The 20,789-nt window shown below is 38.3% G+C and overlaps 1 protein-coding gene across 2 annotated transcripts in view; it reads left to right on the forward strand.

Moving 5' to 3' along the window:
• tet1 (tet methylcytosine dioxygenase 1) overlaps window positions 1-19,019 on the forward strand; it is a 38,213-nt gene extending 19,194 nt beyond the window's left edge. For both annotated transcript variants that reach the window (XM_079635406.1, XM_079635407.1), the window contains 9 exons: window positions 5,567-7,682; window positions 7,774-7,864; window positions 9,283-9,376; window positions 9,464-9,672; window positions 10,442-10,592; window positions 12,388-12,477; window positions 13,000-13,137; window positions 13,259-13,571; window positions 15,290-19,019. In XM_079635406.1, coding sequence (XP_079491532.1) covers window positions 5,567-7,682; window positions 7,774-7,864; window positions 9,283-9,376; window positions 9,464-9,672; window positions 10,442-10,592; window positions 12,388-12,477; window positions 13,000-13,137; window positions 13,259-13,571; window positions 15,290-16,209 — 4,122 coding nt within the window. In that variant the 3' untranslated portion in view covers window positions 16,210-19,019. The remainder of the gene's footprint in view (window positions 1-5,566; window positions 7,683-7,773; window positions 7,865-9,282; window positions 9,377-9,463; window positions 9,673-10,441; window positions 10,593-12,387; window positions 12,478-12,999; window positions 13,138-13,258; window positions 13,572-15,289) is intronic.
• Window positions 19,020-20,789: the final 1,770 nt, after the last annotated feature.

Raw genomic sequence — 20,789 nt, forward strand, 5'->3', positions numbered from 1 at the left:
GATTAGTGGAAATGTCTTAGTTTAGACACACATAGACTGGATTCACGCTCAAAAATCCTTTAGAAAATGGACCGATTAAAAATAAATGAAATAAAATAAAAGCAGTTTTTGCTTTGTAAAAACCTTGAAAAAGCGTAGTGATCAATGTAGATCTGTTGCTATTAATTGTAAAAAAGGAATGGGTCTCATTCATAGAAACGAAGTAATCCAGACAGACCAGTTTAACATTCAACTGCCATTAATTCAAAATATAACCCGTCTTTCCACCTTCAATTACTACAAACAGTCATTTATATTGACTCAACAAGACAGACACCTGATACTGTCTTTTTCAGTAAAACAATGCACTGTCTACAATGCTTCATTCAGGCGCACACACACACTCATATAGAAGTAATTATAAAACCTAATGTATGTACGTATGCATGCATAAATCGCTAATACATCTAATATATATAAAATAATACAGTTGCATTTGTATTAGTCAGCTCCCTGGTGTTTGTATTCAATGCGCTCGTGCTAAAAGTAGCTCTTTCGTTCCCTCGTCCTCATCTGACCTCCTCAGCCATATGTTTGTGTGTGCCTGCAGACTGGGCTGAACGGTACATGGTGTGACAGCTGCAGTGCAGCGGTGGAGCGTCTGCGGCTGCGCTGTCACATCCACTCTAAAAGCGTCTCCATGGAGAGAGAGAGCGCGACTGCTTGCCTAAAGCGTCTGACATCCTCACAGAAAAAAGAAGAGCGTGACGAGCGTAGCCGTGACGTCATTTACAAAAACAGCTGTGTGGCACCACGCTTAGTCATATGTACTTAAGCTTTGCTCTTTGTGTTATCTTTAACATGTTATCCATGTTGCTTTGCATCATGGATGGGCTAAGCTGTTTTATAGGTTTTTTTATATTTTTATTTTTTTTATATTGCTAGAACAGAGTTAAATGCCCCATAAATGTAACAGGTTATGTATGATTTTTATTTTATTTTGTTATTTAAGACATAAATAAGATGTTTGCAGCTCTGATTTTGTAATTGGGATAACTTTAATTATAAATAAATGAATATAAAAAAATATACAGTACATATACAGAATATACAGAACTATTTTTTTGATTATTATTATATTTATAGATGATCATATATATTTTTATATTAATAATGATGTATTATATATTAATAATGATGTAGCTATTATATATATATATATATATATATATATATATATATATATATATATATATATAATGAAATCAAAATACCTTACTTATTATAATAAATAATAATATATTAAACATAAGTATTGTATTTATAATGTCTTTCTACATAAAATATTGTGGGAAGGAAAACGTACAATTAAAATAAATATAAAAATGTAAATATTTATGTAAATAAAACTGTTTTAATTAGATTATGTATTATTTATATTCATTATTAATCCATTTCAAAATGATATAATATTTAGAAATAAATGATACTTAGTTATTTCAGATAATGCACCAGTAATATAATACGATCAAAATGCCTCCTGTAATGTTCTTTGGGAACTTTTGTGTGCTTCTAAAAATAGTGCGTTTGCTTGCAAAGACCCCTTTTCCTCCCTCCTCCACTGGCTTTGAACTCCAGTCCGGTGTCGTGAGTGTCCGAACCACAGCTTAACGCTCTCCCTCGTGCGTACTTGTAGAGTAAGAAACCACATAGGGGATCCTTTGTTTAGGAGGGTCTAGGCATGGCTGATACATTTACAAGCCGCTAGAGTCCCTACGCGATTGGCTGACAGGCTGCTGTCTGCGTCTGCGAGAGGCATGCGTCGGGTTTCTGTCCTCTGCACTGATCATGCAAACCTGTGCTGCTCACGCTGCATCTGCCACTACGGCCACTTATTCTTCTGAAGCTGAGGGAGGCAAGATGGCTACCTTTTAGGATTATGCTGCCCAAAATTGAGGGTCTGCCTCTGAGGAATGAGAAGGTACAACCCCAGACCGGCTTTTAATGGCTATTGTCTCAAACAGATGCTCCGAGGAGAGTGTGTGCGTTGGACGCTTTGTGCGCTCGTATGTGTGCGTTTATGCTCTTGTTGTTATTGCTGCATCAGTAATGTGGCTCTGCTAATGCTTTGGTTCTTGTTTCAGGTAGGGTGCAAGGATATTTCCAAACATTGGGATAAAAACGAGGTTTCTTAGGTAATAGACCTCTATGTTTTGTTTTCCTTAAGTTTTTAGGCACAGGTAATTTTGTGCCCTCCAGTTCTTTTGATGCAGCATCTGAAATCAGTGTCTTAAGAGTTTATCTTGGCTTAAGGCGCAGCCATGAGTGTGCGTTCACCTGCGCCGTGAGGTTTTTTTTCCTCCGTAGTGAAGTTCTGAAACAGGAAAGCAGCAGCGTATGAATGAAGAAACCTCATAACTTCAGAGAAACTACACACGCGCTCCAGGAAGGAAGCGTCGTTTTTAGAAATCGCGTAACAGCGAGAGCTCGGCGCTGTGAGAGAGTGCACTCAAAGCGGTTTGAGCAAAACTACTGGCCTTTGATGTGTTCAGAGGGGGTTCGTAACTGAGCAACTTGGCATAAAGATGCACGTTCGGGCTTTCGGGATGATGGTTAACTTCTCCGGGTACCTGCTTAATGATAAAGACTTGATAAAAGGTGTTATTTTGCGGCGTGTGATATTTCTACCTTCCGTGCTATTCTCTGGTTTTGTGTTTTTGAATGAGCGTGTGGTGAAGCTCTTGGGTGAGATGTGCGGGGTTGTCAGGTCTCTCCTCCTCTCGCTCTGTTTGGGTTGGAAACTCCCCTTCTGCGCTAACTTTCCCTGGTAACGCTTCCTAAGGGAGGCTTCTTAGGATTTTGGCAGTACGTGTGCTGTTGCTAGGGGTGTGTGTGTGTGTGTGTGTCTGGGGGAGCTGTTACTATAATGAAAAGGGGACAAAGTCAAGTGTGACTTTTTTGTGTTTTCAAAGCTTCAGACACAACAAATCAAGAACAAAGCCGCAGAGGCACTGCTGTGAGAGACTAACGTTTGACGTGCTGAGAATGAGCAAACCGTCCCTCTAAATGTCTAATGATGTTTTTAATAAAAAGTACATTTTGCACTGTTTCAGGACGTTGTAATCTACAGTTGTTTTCGACCCATATGAATTTAGAAGTAGTATGCAGACATCTCAAGAGATTGGTTTGCTTTCTAGATATACTTTCTTGCTTTATTTATAAACATAAAAGTGTTGTGTTACCATGATACTGTAATTTGAGCAGTTGCTTGTTGTAGGTCTGCTTATAATCAAGCCTAGACGCAATTTTCACATTTTCTGTTGATTTAAAGATTAAATATGTTGAGAGTACTGGACCCTTATCAGTAGCTGATATCAAATTTACCATGAGAATTCATTTGTTACATTTATATAGCGTTTTTTCGAGACCTTAAAGCGCTTTACACAGAAGGGGGGAATCTCCTCAACCACAAGCAATTTAATTGCTACATTTATTAATAAAACTTAATTTAATAAACGATTTATTACACATTTACAGTACACTGTAAAAAAGTTTTGTTAGGTAACCTTAAAAATGTACTTTATTTATTATTTATAATCATTATAAAACAAATAGTTCCATTTTAAATTCTCATTAGCCGTGTCTAAAGTGCTTTTCTTTGTAAATTGCTGATAATTTTACTCGGACTGCATGTTCCGATTTTAAATTTTAAATATAATTTTAACTGTTCATTGAACATTGGTGTCTTTTATTTTATTGCGATTGCAATAAGCCACCTAATGCAGTGAATTACAGTGATTTTTACCATGTTTACACGCTTTACACATCACTGTGACGCACAGCCTCAAGTGGCTTCCTGCTTTAATCAAGCAATATTACATTTCGCCAAGGTTATTACAGATAGATAGCTCCCTATGGCACATTCTCACTTTTTATATTACATTGTCCAGTCAACAAGGAAAAAAGATATCACCGTATTTAATTTGACCTGTAATTAGTTAGCCTACTGATTTTTATGTTAAATAAGATTAATTGGCTCAACTCTTTTGACGCTGTTACAGTATCTATATCATCTATCTTTATCATCCATCTACAAAACTGCAAGCTTTTCCTGGAAAAGACTGAAAACTCAAGAGCTCGGGTCTATCAGTGCTGTCTTTCCTGTCGTTTACTTTGCAAGTTTACCCAGAATTTGCACAAACAAACGACATCTAATTTGCAGCCTTCATGTCTGTAGAGTTTCATTTTCATTGTGCGTTTAAAGTGTTGCTCATGTTCTTCTGAATTAAACCTCAGATGATCAGCAGGCATGAGCAGGTTGCTGATAAAAACAAAAATGTGGGCTTCTGCATTGCAGGAAGCAAAAGATCTAAACATTCACATAGGCCTCCTATTAAGTCCCCGTCCAAACTACTTTGTTATTGTAAAGTAGTTTACTCAGCATCTGACGGTGACCGCTTTTGTTTCAGTACTAGATGGAAACATCAGAGGAGCCGATTACCATTCTCTTCCTATTCCCCCTAGTAATAACAGTTGCAGCGGCTGTCGAGATATTGCCTCACTGTTGTTTCGACCCCTCTATTGCATCAGCCCTCTCCTAGCATAAGTGTTAATGATATATGAAGGAGTTTTCCTGAATACTACATTGTTGTTGCTGCTGAAATTATTTACACACTGCACTGAGAGACACATTTGACTTGCCTAAATACAAAAAAAGACCACAGTTCCACACAAAGTGACTGACTGACTCCTGCAAGTATTTAATCATCTTATGCACACTGCTTTACGCTGGTAGTAAAATTGTTATATGAGGTACTTGCGTTACAGTAAGGCAGGCGTGCTGTGAAGACTCACGTGCTGCTTTTTTTTCTTTCTCTTCATTGCCACTTTTTTACTCTCTGGTAGGTATGGAAAAACAATTATGAGGCTATAATGAGTGCTTCCAATAATGTTCACATTGTGGTATATTTCAATTAGTGCTGTCAATAGCTAGATGAAGATCATGGGTTAATAGATTTCCATGGAATGCATGAACTGGTAAATTAATCTTTAATGCAACATAAGTTGCTTAACTTGCTTAGATAAAAACATGTGTCAAATGTGTAAATGTACCTGTACATGTATTCCATAGGTTTGGTTTTACATTGGATGTCGTGATGAACCTTATGAATGAACACAAACCGCTGTCAACCAACACATTCACATAAGGCATACTGGCAGAGATGAAAAAATGATGTAAATTTGGGGTTTCTTTGGCTTTCATGCTACTTTTCTGTGTGTACAAATATGACGTATCAGGTCTAAAATATAAATCATTATTACAGTTTTATCAGCATATTTGGGTAAAGTAAAGCCATGGTTTGGGAAAAAAATAATTTTTGCACTCTTTTTTTTGCGTTTCTTTTATTGTAATAATGAATAACTTTTGTTTTTGACATTTTTTATGTAATTGCTTAATCACCCCAAGTTCTGACCGATGACTCACTGTGGCACCAGCTGTCATAAGTTGCAATGACCAATTGCTGTATGTATTGCTTCACACCACAGCCAAAACATGCTGAAGCATCTCTATATTTTTCCACTGCAGGTTGAGTCAGAGGCAAACTCAGTAAATGGCACAAGCTCAGAGCAGATGGAAGAGACCTGTCCGGCACCAGAGGAAGAGGCGCATTACATATCCTTAACACACAATGTTCCACCTGATGTTTCCACACCTCTCGGGCATGGCTTGTTACCAGAACCCCCTGGAAAGGATCCCAGGACCACTGATGTACTTCTCCCTCACACCATCTCTCCAACCTTTCATAATGGTGCTGAAAACATGAAACCAAACACTGAGAGACATGTGGATCCCACTGAGCCACATGCCATATTCCATAGATCTACATATAACAAAAGTCACGAACCAGAGGCAGTTCAAGAACAGACTGTTCCTCTGAAGAAGATCAAACTGGAGGAGCAATGGGTTGAGATTGATGACCAGTACTCAAAGCACTTAGAATCTAGCGAGTGCTACGAGGATGCTTTATCTACACTAGCAGCTGTGGTCTGCTTCTCCGGTACAGATAGGAAAAGTCTAGAGAAGAGGTTTTTCGGACCTCAGGCCTCAGACATGTGTTTAAAAACTGAGCCTAAAGAAGAACCATATCAGTGTCAGTTAAGTCAAGGACTAAGTCCTGAAGAACCTCCTCAGAATGATAACATTGCACTATCTTTACCCAGTGTCCAATCTCTGGTCCAGCATAGGAATATTAGCGTTGATCAGGCTATAGCTATTGAGGCCTTGACCCAATTGGCAGCTACCCCACAAACAGTGCCCTTTGAAACAGAAAACCTGAGTCAGGACGCTCGGCGAGAAACGTCTACATACTCCGCTTCAAGCAACCACGTACCTCTTCGAGAGGCTAAACCAGTTTCAGATGTTTTCTCTAACAAGGTCTCGGTAATCAGTTCATCATTGCACCAGACTTCTGTCATCCGCAGCCCTCTGAACTTGCCGGACAACTTCACCCAAAGTCCAAGTCAGCGCTGTGCCTCTACCCCCAGAAAACTTTCCTTGAAGGATCTTCTGGTGGCCAGCTCAGAATGTGAAAAGCTATCATATACCGCGGAAAACCGAAGAAACGGCCAAGCACTTTGTAAAGCAGACAGGTTAGAAGGCACTTTTAAGAAGTACAAGCATGGAGAAGCGACTCCCATCTCGAGAAAGAGGGACGAGGAGGAAGTTGCAGCTCAATTGGTGCAGCTTGCGTTCATGATTGAATCGAGGCAGATGCAAGTCTCGGAAAACAGTCCCCCGAAAGGTATGCCTACTCAGACAATGAAATACAATCATAATTATTTAGGGCAGCACGTGAAAAAGCAAAAGAAACCTAAAATGACACCAGCAAAACCCAGGATGTCGAAGAAGAAAGCTGCAGAAATTGAGGGCAATCATTGTAGGATTCCACTGGCCAAGAGGACGCCCAACAGGAAAACCCCACTCAAGGCCGCGATTCAGAAAGCCATTTCGCAGCAGAAGATGAGGTTACAGCACAAGAGAAGTCCGTTTCTTCCACAAGCTCAGATTGACCTGAAAAAATACATTGCTGAGGCTCATCACGAGAACAGGCAACTCTTATACTACAACAATTCTCTGAAAAAAGAGCATTTGGACATTGTAGGTTCCAGTAAGCAGAATGGCTTTCACTTTAAATACGAGCATGGAGCTCAAAGTCATTCTTTACTCCCACCAAACGGACTCTTTCACAGTCATACAAATGACCATATTGGTGCTAGCCAGTGGTCGAGGCATGAATGTGAACAACAAATGATTTCTCAGGTATCGAAAAACTACGATGTGCTAAATCATGATGCTAAACAACAACCTCAGCAAACCATGGCCAGTGAACCCTGTCAAGACTTGCCGCAAAGCCCAGGGATCATGTACCGTAAAGCAAACGGCTTAAATGATCATCAGCACTTGCACACGAATCAAAATGGATTTTACAAAGTGGAGAAGTCTGGAGGTGTTACGGTGTTGTCCACGCCCAGTGGACATTTGGAGAATGGTGACGAGGCGTACGCTGGAGAACAGACTCCCACCAAGCACACGCTCAACAACTTTTTGGAGTCTCCAATGAGGTTTTTGGACACACCAACCAAGAATCTCCTCAACACCCCCTCTAAACAATCCACTGAGCTGCCCTCCTGTGACTGTGTGGGTAAGTCTGTGACTTGTGTAAATCATAACTTGAAATACAAGTTTGCTAGAAGTTCTTTCAATTCATCTACGACCACAATTTTCCTCTACAGAACATATAATTGAGAAAGAGGAGGGTCCGTACTACACTCACCTTGGATCTGGCCCGGATGTAGCAGCAGTGAGAGAAATGATGGAGAACAGGTAAAGTGGATCTCAACTGCTATGTTTAAATGCAATAATGTTTTCACTGGCTCCAGTGAAACTTTTCATTCATTTAAATGCATTATTTTATATTTACATACATGAATTTATTTTAAATGTATAATTGTAACATGTTTACCTTTTATCTTGGGTGTGTCAAATGTGTCAAATTTCCCATCTTTCTTATGATTTTTTTTTCTACATAGTCTATTTTTGACAAACTGTATTTTAAAATTTTGGGAAACTTTGTAATATGTGGAGAAACATTTATTGCTTAATATTTACTTTAAAATTATTATTTTAATATTTGAAAAGTAATGATAATAATAATAATTTAATATTAATCTATATTGTTTAAGTATTAGTGTAGTTTTTACAGATAAGTTATGTTTTATAAAACAGTTTTCTTTTACAAAGAAAATGTATTATAACCAGACTTTCCTTGTTGATCTATTAGTAAAAGTTAATGACTGATTATTAGGTTGCATGTAAATTAGGGCTGTAAACGATTAATCGCGATTAATCGAATCCAAAATATAAGTTTGTGTTTACATAATATATGTGTGTATTGTGTATAATTATTTTGTGTATATAAATACACACACATGCGTGTATCTATTTGAGAAATATTTGCATTTATATACGGCATATATATTTTTATATGATTTATTTTATATAAAAATAGAACTATTTTATATATAAATAACACATTTTTCTTAAATATATACATGCACGTGTGTGTATTTATATATACAAAATAATTATACACAACACACACATATATTATGTAAACACAAACTTTTATTTTGGATTCGATTAATCGTGATTAATCGTTTACAGTAAATGTAGCTAATGTGTTTGCATCATTTAAAAACTATAACTCTAGCACAGGGCAACACAATCATACTGACTGTGTAACCCTGTTGTGTAATGTGTTTGACATTGACAGATAAGTATACATGTAGCTATAGATTGCAACCACAGATGCGTTTTAGTGAAAACACACTTTTACGCTCTCTAGAAGTTGAAACAGGAAGCCCATAACTGGGTTCAAGGGGCCCATAGAGTGATTCTTTCTCACCACAGAGGTTGAGAGGTTACTACTGAACTGCTATAATTATTGCAGTCTGATGTTGTGGCAATACTATTTCCCATCACATGTGCATCCAAAAGTATGAAACTATATTGATATTTCTCAAACTTTCTTGTTAGAGTTTGTTTCAGACCCCTAACCCTAAATATTATAAATAGTATAACCCATCTTACTATCTGCATACTGAATTCCTGATTGCTCTTCTTTTTTGCATTTCATCATAATTTTTTTTCATATTTAGGGGTCCTTTGCAATAAAAAGTTTGAAAACCCCTGTGTTTTAGTGCTTAACATACACAGAACTCAATGCACTGTTCTCATCACAGATATGGCGAGAAAGGCAATGCAGTCCGCATGGAGGTTGTGGTGTATACTGGTAAAGAGGGGAGGAGCTCACAGGGTTGCCCAATCGCTAAGTGGGTGAGTGGCCTATATGAATTATGAAGAAGAGCTTGTTGAAATGTCTGTTCCTTCATATACTGTCTGCACATGTGTTCAATTCTGCAGATCATACGCAGAGGAAGTGAGGAAGAGAAGTTGTTGTGTCTTGTGCGGCAGCGTGCTGGTCACTGCTGTCAGAATGCAGTGGTAGTCATTCTCATCCTGGCCTGGGAGGGGATCCCACGCAGTGTGGCTGACAGCCTGTACCAGGAGCTCACACAGACTCTCTGCAAATATGGCTCGCCCACTAGCCGCCGCTGTGCCCTCAATGAGGAGTGAGTCACAAGTAACATATGGACAGAGTGTGTGGGAATGATTCACATACCCACTCCCTCACACACAAATACAAACGAACATTTGGAGGTTGCTCTTGATGAAGTGTTTGTGGAGCACAAGTACTTTTCTTGAAGCCATACACCAACTCCTTCATTACCATTTTGTAACTGCACATTCCCTGCTAAAAAAAACTGGCTAGTATAGTTGCATGTCATAAAAGCTAAAGAATTTGTGTGTTTTTCTTGCTGTTTGAGAATGCAAGTTACAAAGCCCTCTCCATAAGAAGTTATTCTCTATATCACTAAGCATTGTTTCTGAACTTCCTGAAACGCCTCGATTGTAATCTTGATTTTTCTTCTGGGAAAGTACACGTCACAGTATCCCACATTTAAATAATTCCCACCCAAGGCATACGCAAAAAAACTATTGAGGCCTGGTTGAGTTAGTAGTGATTATGGTAAGGGGCCTGACATTTCCAAAACACTCTCAAAGAGGTCGACCAATCAGAGCACATTGCACTTTTTGGAAGGAGGGGCTTCATAGACACAGAAACTAATGTAAAATGTGAAAAATAATGTGTTTTTTTAACATTCAAGCATGAAACCCTATTCTAGTAGACCCCAAAAACAAATTCAAGACTTTCTAATATTTTTAATATCTTGAAATAATATGTCATTTTCTGTTGAATAATAGCATCACCAACAAGTTCTATAATATTGTATATTATTGCATCATAACTTACCTCATGTTCTTCATCTCTCCTGTTAGTCGTACCTGTGCGTGTCAGGGTCTGGACCCAGAGACCTGCGGTGCCTCTTTCTCGTTTGGTTGCTCCTGGAGTATGTACTTCAATGGCTGCAAGTTTGCACGCAGCAAAACGCCCCGGAAGTTCAGACTGCAGGGGGACTATCCTGAGGAGGTGAGCATTAGATACGCTCATTGGAGATATATTCTCAGTTCATTGATTTTCAATACTAGCACACTAGATATGTGCGAAGAAAGGCTTTGTTCTGGATCATTATGCTTGTTTTCAAAATCCTGTCAACAAGCTATAGTAACTTTAAATGAGATGTGCAAGTCTCATGAGAATATTCTGTGTGAGCATACCTGATTTACCTTGTTTACCTGAAGCAGTTGCAATCTAGTGGCACTAAGTAAAAAAGCTTAAGTTAATAGTAAATCATTCAGACTCGCACTTAAATCCATTAAACAGTTGCATGACTTTTGTGTGGTTATACAAAAACTCCCAATAAAGTTTAACTAGATGTGAAATGTGCATTAAAATAGTGCTGTGCCATTGAATATTTAACAGGTGTCTGATTTGCAGTGGTGAAGTGACGCTCTGTACCTTTGCAACCAATGTTTTAGAAACATCCTACAAGATTGAAAATCGAACATAAACAATAACAGTGCTTGCAATGCACAGAGCATTTGCTGGATGAAATTTTATGTAATGTAAAATTTAACAAAAGTGAAATAACCTCTAAAACACTTTTTTTTCTAAGTAATTAATACTTGTATTCACCAGGGGTGCATAAAATTGATCAAAAGTGCAAGACCTTTATAAATGTTAAAAGTGGCGGGGATTTCCTTTCCCTTTCGATTCCCAAAAATTCCCACTGCGATGGCGTAGCCAGCACGCGCACCAGGTCAGACTCGCGGCGATGTTGGGCACACACATCCTCGATGGCGTGGGCTTGCGGCGAAGAAGGGCTTGAAGTCTGCGGTGGGCTCAAACTGCTTAATTCCGACCGTAGGGTTCTGGCTGGGCACTGGGCCTGGAGTGGGGCTGCTGACGTCCTCAGCCGTGAAGGTTGATCCACAGGAAACCAGTACCCACTCCACATAATCAGCGAAGCTCCCTCAAGGAGATTCCCCGGACAACTGCGCTTGAGTGGCGTTGTTAAGTCCCACACGTAGAAACGTATAGAGGCAGTCGTCCGGGAAGGCTGTCTGAGGTCCCAGATCCAGGAATTCTTCCAGATGTTCCTCGAGGGAGCGATCTCCCTGATCAAGGCAGAGCAGCTTGACGGCAGGGAATTCCATGAGAAAAACAAACAAAACCATAACATAGACTGAAGACGATCAAATAAACAAGCTATAATCCGCTTACTTTCACTTTAGGTTGGGTCTTCTGTAACCAGGTTGTGTGGTGAGACAAACAATCGACGAAGAAAATGAAGAGTAACAATCTTTAATAATACACAGGGCAAAGTCCAACACTGGTAGCAACACAACTCACATGCAGACGTACATCTGACGCCAACATACAGTAAATGGGACAATGAACACGAACTGAACTAAAATAGAGAGAGGATAATGACACAAACACCTGCACACAATGACACACACCTGACCTGAGTAAAGAATCAAATTAACATACATGACGACAAACTAACCGAAGCAGGAAAGTGAAAAATACAGAGTCCATGTGATGAAAACTAAGAATAAACTTGACCAAATATCCCTGACAGAAGGATCATGTGACACTGAAGACTAGTATGATGCTGAAAATTCAGCATTGGCATCACAACTGATTTGTATATATTTTAAATATTGTAATAATATTTCACAATATTACTGTTTTAACTTTATTTTCGGATCAAATAAATGCAGCCTTGGTGAACATAAGAGACATTTTGAACAGTAGTGTATTATTCAGCTTTATGGTCATTTAAATCAGCCTTTAAAACATTGTTTGATTTTGTGGTTAGGAGGAGAAGTTGGAGAAAAACTTGCACAATCTGGCATCCGATTTGGCACCTGTCTACAAGAGACTTGCTCCTCAGGCCTTTCACAACCAGGTATGAACTCTGTCACAACTAAGTTAAAGCTGCTCTTGAGCAGGACTCAACAGTAAAACATGTTAATTATGTAAGTTGATTATGTAACTTTTGATAATGATGTGATTTCGAGACACCTTATTTTGCTATGCAGAATTAAGTTATTTTACGTGAATGTGTGAGACGAGACTTCTGATTCATTAGCCGCTACCAGTAAATAACTAGAAGAATAACAAAGTACTGTAAACCTATTTGTGCCACAAATCAGTGTTTACGATTATGATAATAAATTAAAATAATATGAAAACGATCACAAGTTTGCAATATAAAGCATTGTAACGGGCAGTTGGACAGATAGCAAAACGTCTTTAGTACAGCAAAAATAACTGGAAGCGAATGACACCAGAAACCTCACACATTCAAGTTACAAATGGCCACACCTGCTCTTATGTTTAAAATAAGATGGATAGCATGCTAGAGAAAGCAAACTGAGCTCTGTGTACATTTGTAAGAAAAGAATGGGAATGATCTGTAATCCATCAGGTGGAGCAGGATCAGCAGGGGAACAACTGTCGGCTGGGCAGGAGGGAAGGTCGACCATTCTCGGGTGTGACTGCTTGTGTGGACTTCTGTGCTCATGCCCACAGAGACACACATAACATGACCAATGGAAGCACTGTGGTGAGGCTCACCTCTACTGTCACAATGTCAATTTAATGCTTTCGGTTTTCTTTAAAGACACTATTCAGATTTAAATGTTTGTGAAAAACTCTCATATGCATTTGCTTCCTGTGAACTGCAGGTATGCACTTTAACCAAGGAGGATAACCGTGCAGTTAGGAACATTCCAGAGGACGAGCAGCTGCACGTCCTGCCGCTCTATAAGATCTCTGACACGGATGAGTTTGGCCATGTTGAGGGCCAGTGGGCCAAGATAAAGACTGGGGCACTGCAGGTGCTCTCTGCTTTCCCAAGAGAAGTGCGGCTGTTGGCTGAGCCCGTCAAGTCAGCACGCAAGAGGAGGCTGGAGGCTAAAAGAGCCCATGCTGAGAAACTGAGCGGCCTGGATAGTAAGCAGGTCACCCCTGTGAAAGTTAAGAACGAGACTCTTAAAGGTATTTCCATTTCAGTCTTCTTTCTTTTGACCCATGCCATGTTCTTAATGCATACAGGGTTTTTTAATCCATTCTTGAAGCCTCTCCAGCACTGCATGTTTTGAATCCTTAAATGAACCCAGCTGATTTGTTGAGTACTCCATGACATGAGCTGGGTGTGTCCAATAAAGGAAACCTTCAAAATGTGCAATGCTGGGGAGGGTCCAGGATCTGTTTCTATGGGTGCTTTTTAAATGGAAAGCTGCGTCCAAGTAAAGCTGCATATTTAGGTTGCCCTGTCATCAAGCACCACCGAATGCCATCTCAATTTGAAGGATCCTTGGAAGACAGTTTTCGTTTTGCATCCTTCATTCAGCTCAGTATTTTCATGACTTGACCGTGGGAACATGTGTGATGTACCCATGAGGCCTTAATAGAGCATCTCATTCTAGCGTTCAATGCTGAGGAGGAGTCTACCCTAGAAGAACTGGTCTCATTAGGATGCAGCCTTATGTTTGAGAAGCACCCACAATGTCCTCTAGAGCAGTGGTCCCCCCTGGTCCTGGTAGTGTAATGGCTTTGCCTTTCCCTAGCCCTGGCCATGGATTTGAGACTAGCGTGGAATTTTCTCACTCAAACCTCTTCCTGAAGCTGCTTCTGATTGCTTTTAGAGGAAAAAAAAAGCTGCCCATAACTGATGGTCTAGGATAAACAAATATATATTATAGCATATTTGTGAAACCGGTTTGGCAAACGATCAAGTGCGTATCTATGTTTCCGCTCTGGAGAACGTCAAAGGTTTCTATTTACAACGTGTTTTTCTTAGATTTACCCTGGAATTGGTTCACCCTCCACCTATGCCTTCTAGCACTGCATATTTTAAATGTATCCATAATCAAACACATTAGTAATGGCTCTAAGAAGTTAAATAGGTGTGTCAAATAAGAGAGACGTCAAAAATGTGCAGTGATGGGGTGCTCCAGGGCCAGGGTGGGGAACTACTGCACTAGAGCAAGGTGTCAGTGTGTCAGTGAAAGTGTGAGTCAGTCTGTTCCTTGAAAGTGTGAGTCAGTCTGTTCCTTGAAAAATCAGTTAGTTCTGTTGTATTGGTTTATGAATAATCAGTACCATATCTGTTATGGGACAATATTAGCGTTTTTTTATGTATCAGTTGGTAACATACTGATTGAGCATTCTCATTTTCTCCTGTTTTTAGTTTTAGTTTGCTATCATTTAACACCAGGGTTATTATAGTTAACTAAAACCATAAAATACATTTGTTACTTGAAATAAAATAAACATTAAATGAAAATATAAGAACAATTATTTTATTTTAGCTAGTTGCCAGGGCAGCATTTCTCATTTTCATTTAGTTTACCTTCATGTACTAAAATAACTAAAACTTAAATGAAAATTAATAAAAAATAGTATATAGATAAAACCAACAACAAAATGACTAAAACTTTAACTAAAAAAAAAAAAAAAACGAATTTAAAATATTAATAAACAATTGTGATACTAGAATAACTCTGTCTAACACTCACTTAAATCTAATCTGCTAATTTATTCGATAAAACTTTTGGTGGGTTTAGGATTCTATAGTACATTTACATTTATTCATTTAGCAGACGCTTTTATCCAAAGCGACTTACAATAGCGACTTATAGTAGAGGAGCTCTCATTATTACTTCTTGTTTCTATATTAAATTCTTATTACTGTTATTTTTTTCTGTTCACAGCATTCAAACACACCTCTGTTGAACATTCACCATGCTCAGAAAAGGACACTCGTAATTTATGTTCCACCATGCGATTGTCTGGGGTTCCGGACATAGAAAGCCAATTCCCAGACTTCCACTCTACAGTCCCGTACACCCACGGCATGTCCACCCACCCAAAGTTCCCTCAGCATGATCCCTCTGGAAGAACGGGCCACAGCAACGGTCCTCCTCCTCTTAGACACGGACACGAGGCCATCAGGCAGATGACCGAACCGTGCAGAAACCCGTATCCGAACGACCCTGTAAGAATGAATCCGAAATGCTCACCCTCGTTCAAATCCGAGCCTGAGGAAATGCGGTGCTTCCAGGGCGGGGCAGCTCCCACCCCGCTCTCCCCACCGATGGCTGAGGGCCTCCACAGCCGCTTGACCTGCCCGCCAGTTTCGGAACAACCCCTGACCCCAGAGGTGGTTAAAGAAGAGGAGGTGTGGTCGGACAGCGAACACAATTTCCTCGACAGGAATATCGGCGGGGTCGCGGTGGCTCCTTCCCACGGCTCCATCCTGATCGAATGCGCTCGACGGGAGCTGCACGCTACCACTCCCATCCTGCGTCCCGACCGCACTCATCCCACCCGCATCTCCCTGGTCTTCTACCAGCACAAGAGCCTGAACGCCCCGGGCCACGGCCTGCAACAGTGGGAGGCTAAAATGGCCGAGAAGGCCAGGGAGAAAGAGGAGGCCGAGCGCCTGGGACTCAACGATAGGTCAAAGGCGATGGATTCGGATACGGAGAGCGAGAACGAGACTTGCGCGGAAGAGAGACACAAGCTTCAGGTCCCTACCCGTCAATCGCTAACAGTTACTCGCGACGGCGTCGTCATGTCATCACCCTACTCCCTCACGCACGTCACTGGGCCTTACAACCGCTGGACGTGACATTCTCCGCTTGTCTAGCTAATGCCTTACCTCAGCTAGTTCTCATCTTTTCACGGCCGTTTTTACGTACGCCCTTTTTTAATTTGTGCTCTTCATCTCAGCTTTTACGACTACCGTTTGTGGGTTTTTAACTGTGAGTTGTATGTCTGTGTTGTTTTTTTTATTGTAAAGAGATGGTGCTCAGAACAGATGTTATAAAACTGGTTTTATACATATAGATGAAATTAGTGCATAGTAAATGTGATTATTTATTCTGATCATTTTCAAAAAATATTTTGTAATTTAATTTCTGTTCCAAGCCTGTTTACTGCAATAGGAGTTTGTCATCCTTTAAATGACGTGCGTAGTAAACACTCCGAATTGACATTGTTGAAATGTGAATTCTATTTTCATGTCTCAGCCTTGGGTGCTCTTTTGGCCGACACTTGCTAGTTGCTATTTTATGGTGCCATTGTAACAGTAAGGTTAAATGACCAATGTGAAACCCACATGGGTTATTACAGGAACTTTCCGTTCGTTTTTTCGGGGTATTCGTGTTGGTTTTGAAGGTACATTGTTTCGGCATTGCGAGACATAGTATGTGGCATCCTTTAAAAAAGCACTTTCAGACCAACTTGACATTTGAAGTTTCCAATATGCACATTTGGTTTATCCATCATTCTAGTATCAGCATGTGTTTGGTGTCGACTCACGTCGTGAATCGTGATTATAAAACTTTGCATATTTAAGCAATAATCATGGAAGGTTTTATGCTGCATTTTGGCAACGTGTCCAAATTGGTTCATTTCTGGCACTTGTGTGAAAGTTTATATTATTTGGTCCCTATTTTTTGTCTTTTCTTTTCTTTTTTTGTAACTCCCAAAGAGGTTGAAACATGACTTGAAAACAGCTTAATCATTTTATACAATTCAAGCGTGTTAAATTATATTCAAACAAATTTACTGTATGTTTTCACTGGTGCTTTTAAAGTGATCCCATGACACCTCCTGAGATGTCATTTCATATATTTTTATTGCTACATGGTGCATTTTTATTTTTAAATCAATCACTTTTCCTGGTGCGGAGGAGGGTGGGGTGGATCAGTGTCTGTGTATTTTTGTACACATAAAAGTTTGTTCAGTTTTATTTAGGTGCTTTGAAAGAGAAGATCAACTTTAAAAGGAATGACTTTGTAATTGCATATGTATCCAGAGGCCTAGTCAAGAGACCGGCTTAATCAAAAGGTTTACATTACTCTTACACGAGTTTTAAAGTGAACATACGGCTGAAAGAAAATGCATTTTAATTTCTTTTTCAAGGTGCTAAAGAGTGTATGTCAGTGTTCAAAACCATTGTACACCCAAAATGCTGTTCTCAATTCAGCACTTGAAACAACATCTTTTCATATAGGTTGTGAGAAATTTTACACATTATCTCTGAAAACCTGTTTTAACTAGTACTCTAGCTGCAACAAAGATAGAAAAGCTCAACAATAACCCAGTGTTTTGGGGAACTTGAAGTCACAGAGTGGCATTTGTACGTTCACGCTACTGTCTCTTCAATTAAATATATTTTTGCTGAACAAGTAAACTGTTGTTTTTGTGTAAGAAAAAAAGCCTGGGTTTGTAGCTCAGGGAAAGGCTTTTAGTGCTCATTCAGTGGTGCTTATTCATAGTACCAGAGTCCCCTGGCATTGACAAATCACATGTAGGTGCTGCACTAGTTGGATCTTTCCTGAATGTTTTATTCTGCTTGAACATCATTAGATCATGCTATGTTACTGAGTGTTTTTCTTCTTGACTTCATGTGGCACAAATAATACTATGACCTCACAGTCCCCTGATGGTAATTGACTGACTTTGAAATGTCAGTATGAACATCAAATAGCCTAAGGGAAATACCAATGCAACTCGATTCAAAGCTCACTGATTTTATGCATATTTCTAAGCTTTTGATTTACATTAACGATGGGTTGGTTATCATGTTGCTGTTCAAAACCTGCATTTTTCACGTTAGATTTATCTGACATTTTTTAGGTTCGACTCGTAGGATCTTTCTTGAGTTCAGATGACTGAACATGGCCCTCATAGCAACAGTCTATAGTAAAACTTTAGTCAATTCATTTTGTTACATTCCTTTTCAAGTTAATATATTCACATTAGACGTCTTTTGCATGTTTTTGTTCTCCTTTGTTGTATTTTTTCCCTTTTCTCAGGTCTTTGTGTGTATCTTTGGACATAAGCTTCTAGGACTCTCGCATTGTCTTCCAATTAAATTCTCCCAAATTTTTGTTTATATTTTGTGAAATGGAAAAGTGGTTCCCCTTAAAACCTGTTAATGTATATTATCGGTTTGACAATTCTCTTCTGTGTATGTTGCTGAAGTGTGTAATTTCTGCACCACTAGTGTCACCAAACAGAAATGCATAAATATTCAAACAGGTTTCCCAACAATCTCCCAGATAGTTTGGTTGATCCAAAGTTGTTGTGTTTGACTGGTTGAGGTGCTCAAACAGCAGAGTAATGTGTTCATAAAGCACAAAGATTCGGATGTTTCATTTTTGAAAAATTCATTTGCTTATTTACTTATTTGTTGCACATTAGACTTATTTTAGCATTAAAAAAATTACACACTTCAACTTCAAGTATGAATGTAAGCCTTCATATGGACTGTTGTACAATGTGGACATTTTAAACCTATTATATCTAAACAAACAAGAACAAATTACTTGAAGACTTGTTCATGTGACTTGAAATTGTTTGTCAAGGAAAGAAAACACCAGCTTTTGAGATTTTTCTTTTAGAAAATAAAATGCACAGTAGTTGTACAGTACATGTGAAAGCGTGAGGCTTTTCAATTTGCACATTTTTAAATGATTTTTAAAATCCTTATAATTATTACATAAGTCTATAAAAAGTATTTTTATAGCAGTTTTGCACAACCCAAACACATTGAAATATATCCTACAAGACATAGTAACAAAGTACACTATTAAAAAAAAAAAGTTATGACATGTTTTTACATTGCTATAAGTTTAGCAATTTTCAACTTTTTTATGTTACAAGATTCAACACATATTTTAAGTCAGTTTAATGTAATTTAAGTTGAAATGACTTAAACATCCAAGTTGATTTTACTTTTTATTTTTCCCAGTCTATGAGAAATAAAGAGGAATTAGCAATAGTTCATCAAGCATATGAGCATTTATTTTGATTTTCTATCATACGTTTTTTTCATATATTGTGTATTTTCACTTGTACCAAAGATAAAATATCTTGAATATCAGATATTTTAAATAGATTTTTGAAAATATAAATTTCAGTCAACATGCTGATCCATTTTTGTCTTGGGCTCTAATCTGACAAATAAAAATTCCCTAATATTTTATTATAAAGAGTGATGATACACTGGAAATTTTAATTAAATTGCTATAGCTCAGATGAGTTTTTTAAAAAGTTACTTTTTCCTGACAGGGAAATAGTTTGACCTAATTGTTTCACGTATTCAGTTGTACTTGCATGGCTCTTGCAGTGTGTCACAAGCATGTGCTCCACCAGTGCACCATAACTCTTGACAAGAATAACATCAACAAACAGTTTTAGTGCCCTCTATGGGAAGAATTTGATTAACTTTGGTGTGCATCCTCAGATGACCCTAATGCACATGTACTAAGTTTTGTGAAGTTTTTATGTTATGCAGGTTAATGTCCAAAAATTCCATTGACATGTATCTGCAAAACAAACTCAAGAATCAAACTTCCAATACTCACCGAAATTTGTGAATATTGGATGAATACCCTTACAAAAAGTAGCTTTCAATTGGGCTATTAGTATGCTTTTAAACTAAAAGAGTACATTCAGTCTAATTTTTTATGTACTAATCAGTGATATACTTAAAATATATATACTTAAGTATGCTTGGCTGATGTATACAAATGTGTAATGCTGAATTCAAAAAACATAATCCTGCTATTTCTACCACAGGACTATATGGTAAAAGTTGCATTCTATATAATATTGTTATATTATATAACAATTCAGATTAAGTATTTGTGGCCTATACATAATCGTTTGATCAAAATATACTTAAGGTACAATTAGGAAGTATATTGTTTTTTGATAAAGTAGGCTATTAAATACCTTTGTCATTGGCTTATTTGATGTAGCACCAGCATATATAAACTTATGTTTAGGTTTATAGTAACAAGTCAGTTTTTAGGTGAAATTTAATTTACAAAGTTCAGTTTATTAAGTAAACTTAAGCAAAGTTAAGTGTATATTTTCCAACCATGTAAGTATACTCATATCAATGCACTAGTTGTATACTTGTGTGTGTATTTCAAAATGTATTGGGGTAAGCTGACCTACATTTTAGATTATAAAAGGATAAGTGTAACAGTAGTGAACTTTGAGTACAAAACTAGTTTAACTATTTTTCTTAGTTTTTAGTTTAATGTTTCGTTGGTATAGCAACTATACAAGTAAACGTATAGGCATTGTTGACTTCCAATACATTTTTACTCTCAGTGAAGGTGAACTAATAGTTTTCTTGAACTTAGGCCAAAGTGAACTTAAAATAGTATGCACTGGAAAAAAAGGAGT

This window comes from Phoxinus phoxinus (genome assembly GCF_949152265.1).
Source record: "Phoxinus phoxinus genome assembly, chromosome: 14".
In the NCBI taxonomy this organism is placed as follows: domain Eukaryota; kingdom Metazoa; phylum Chordata; class Actinopteri; order Cypriniformes; family Leuciscidae; genus Phoxinus; species Phoxinus phoxinus.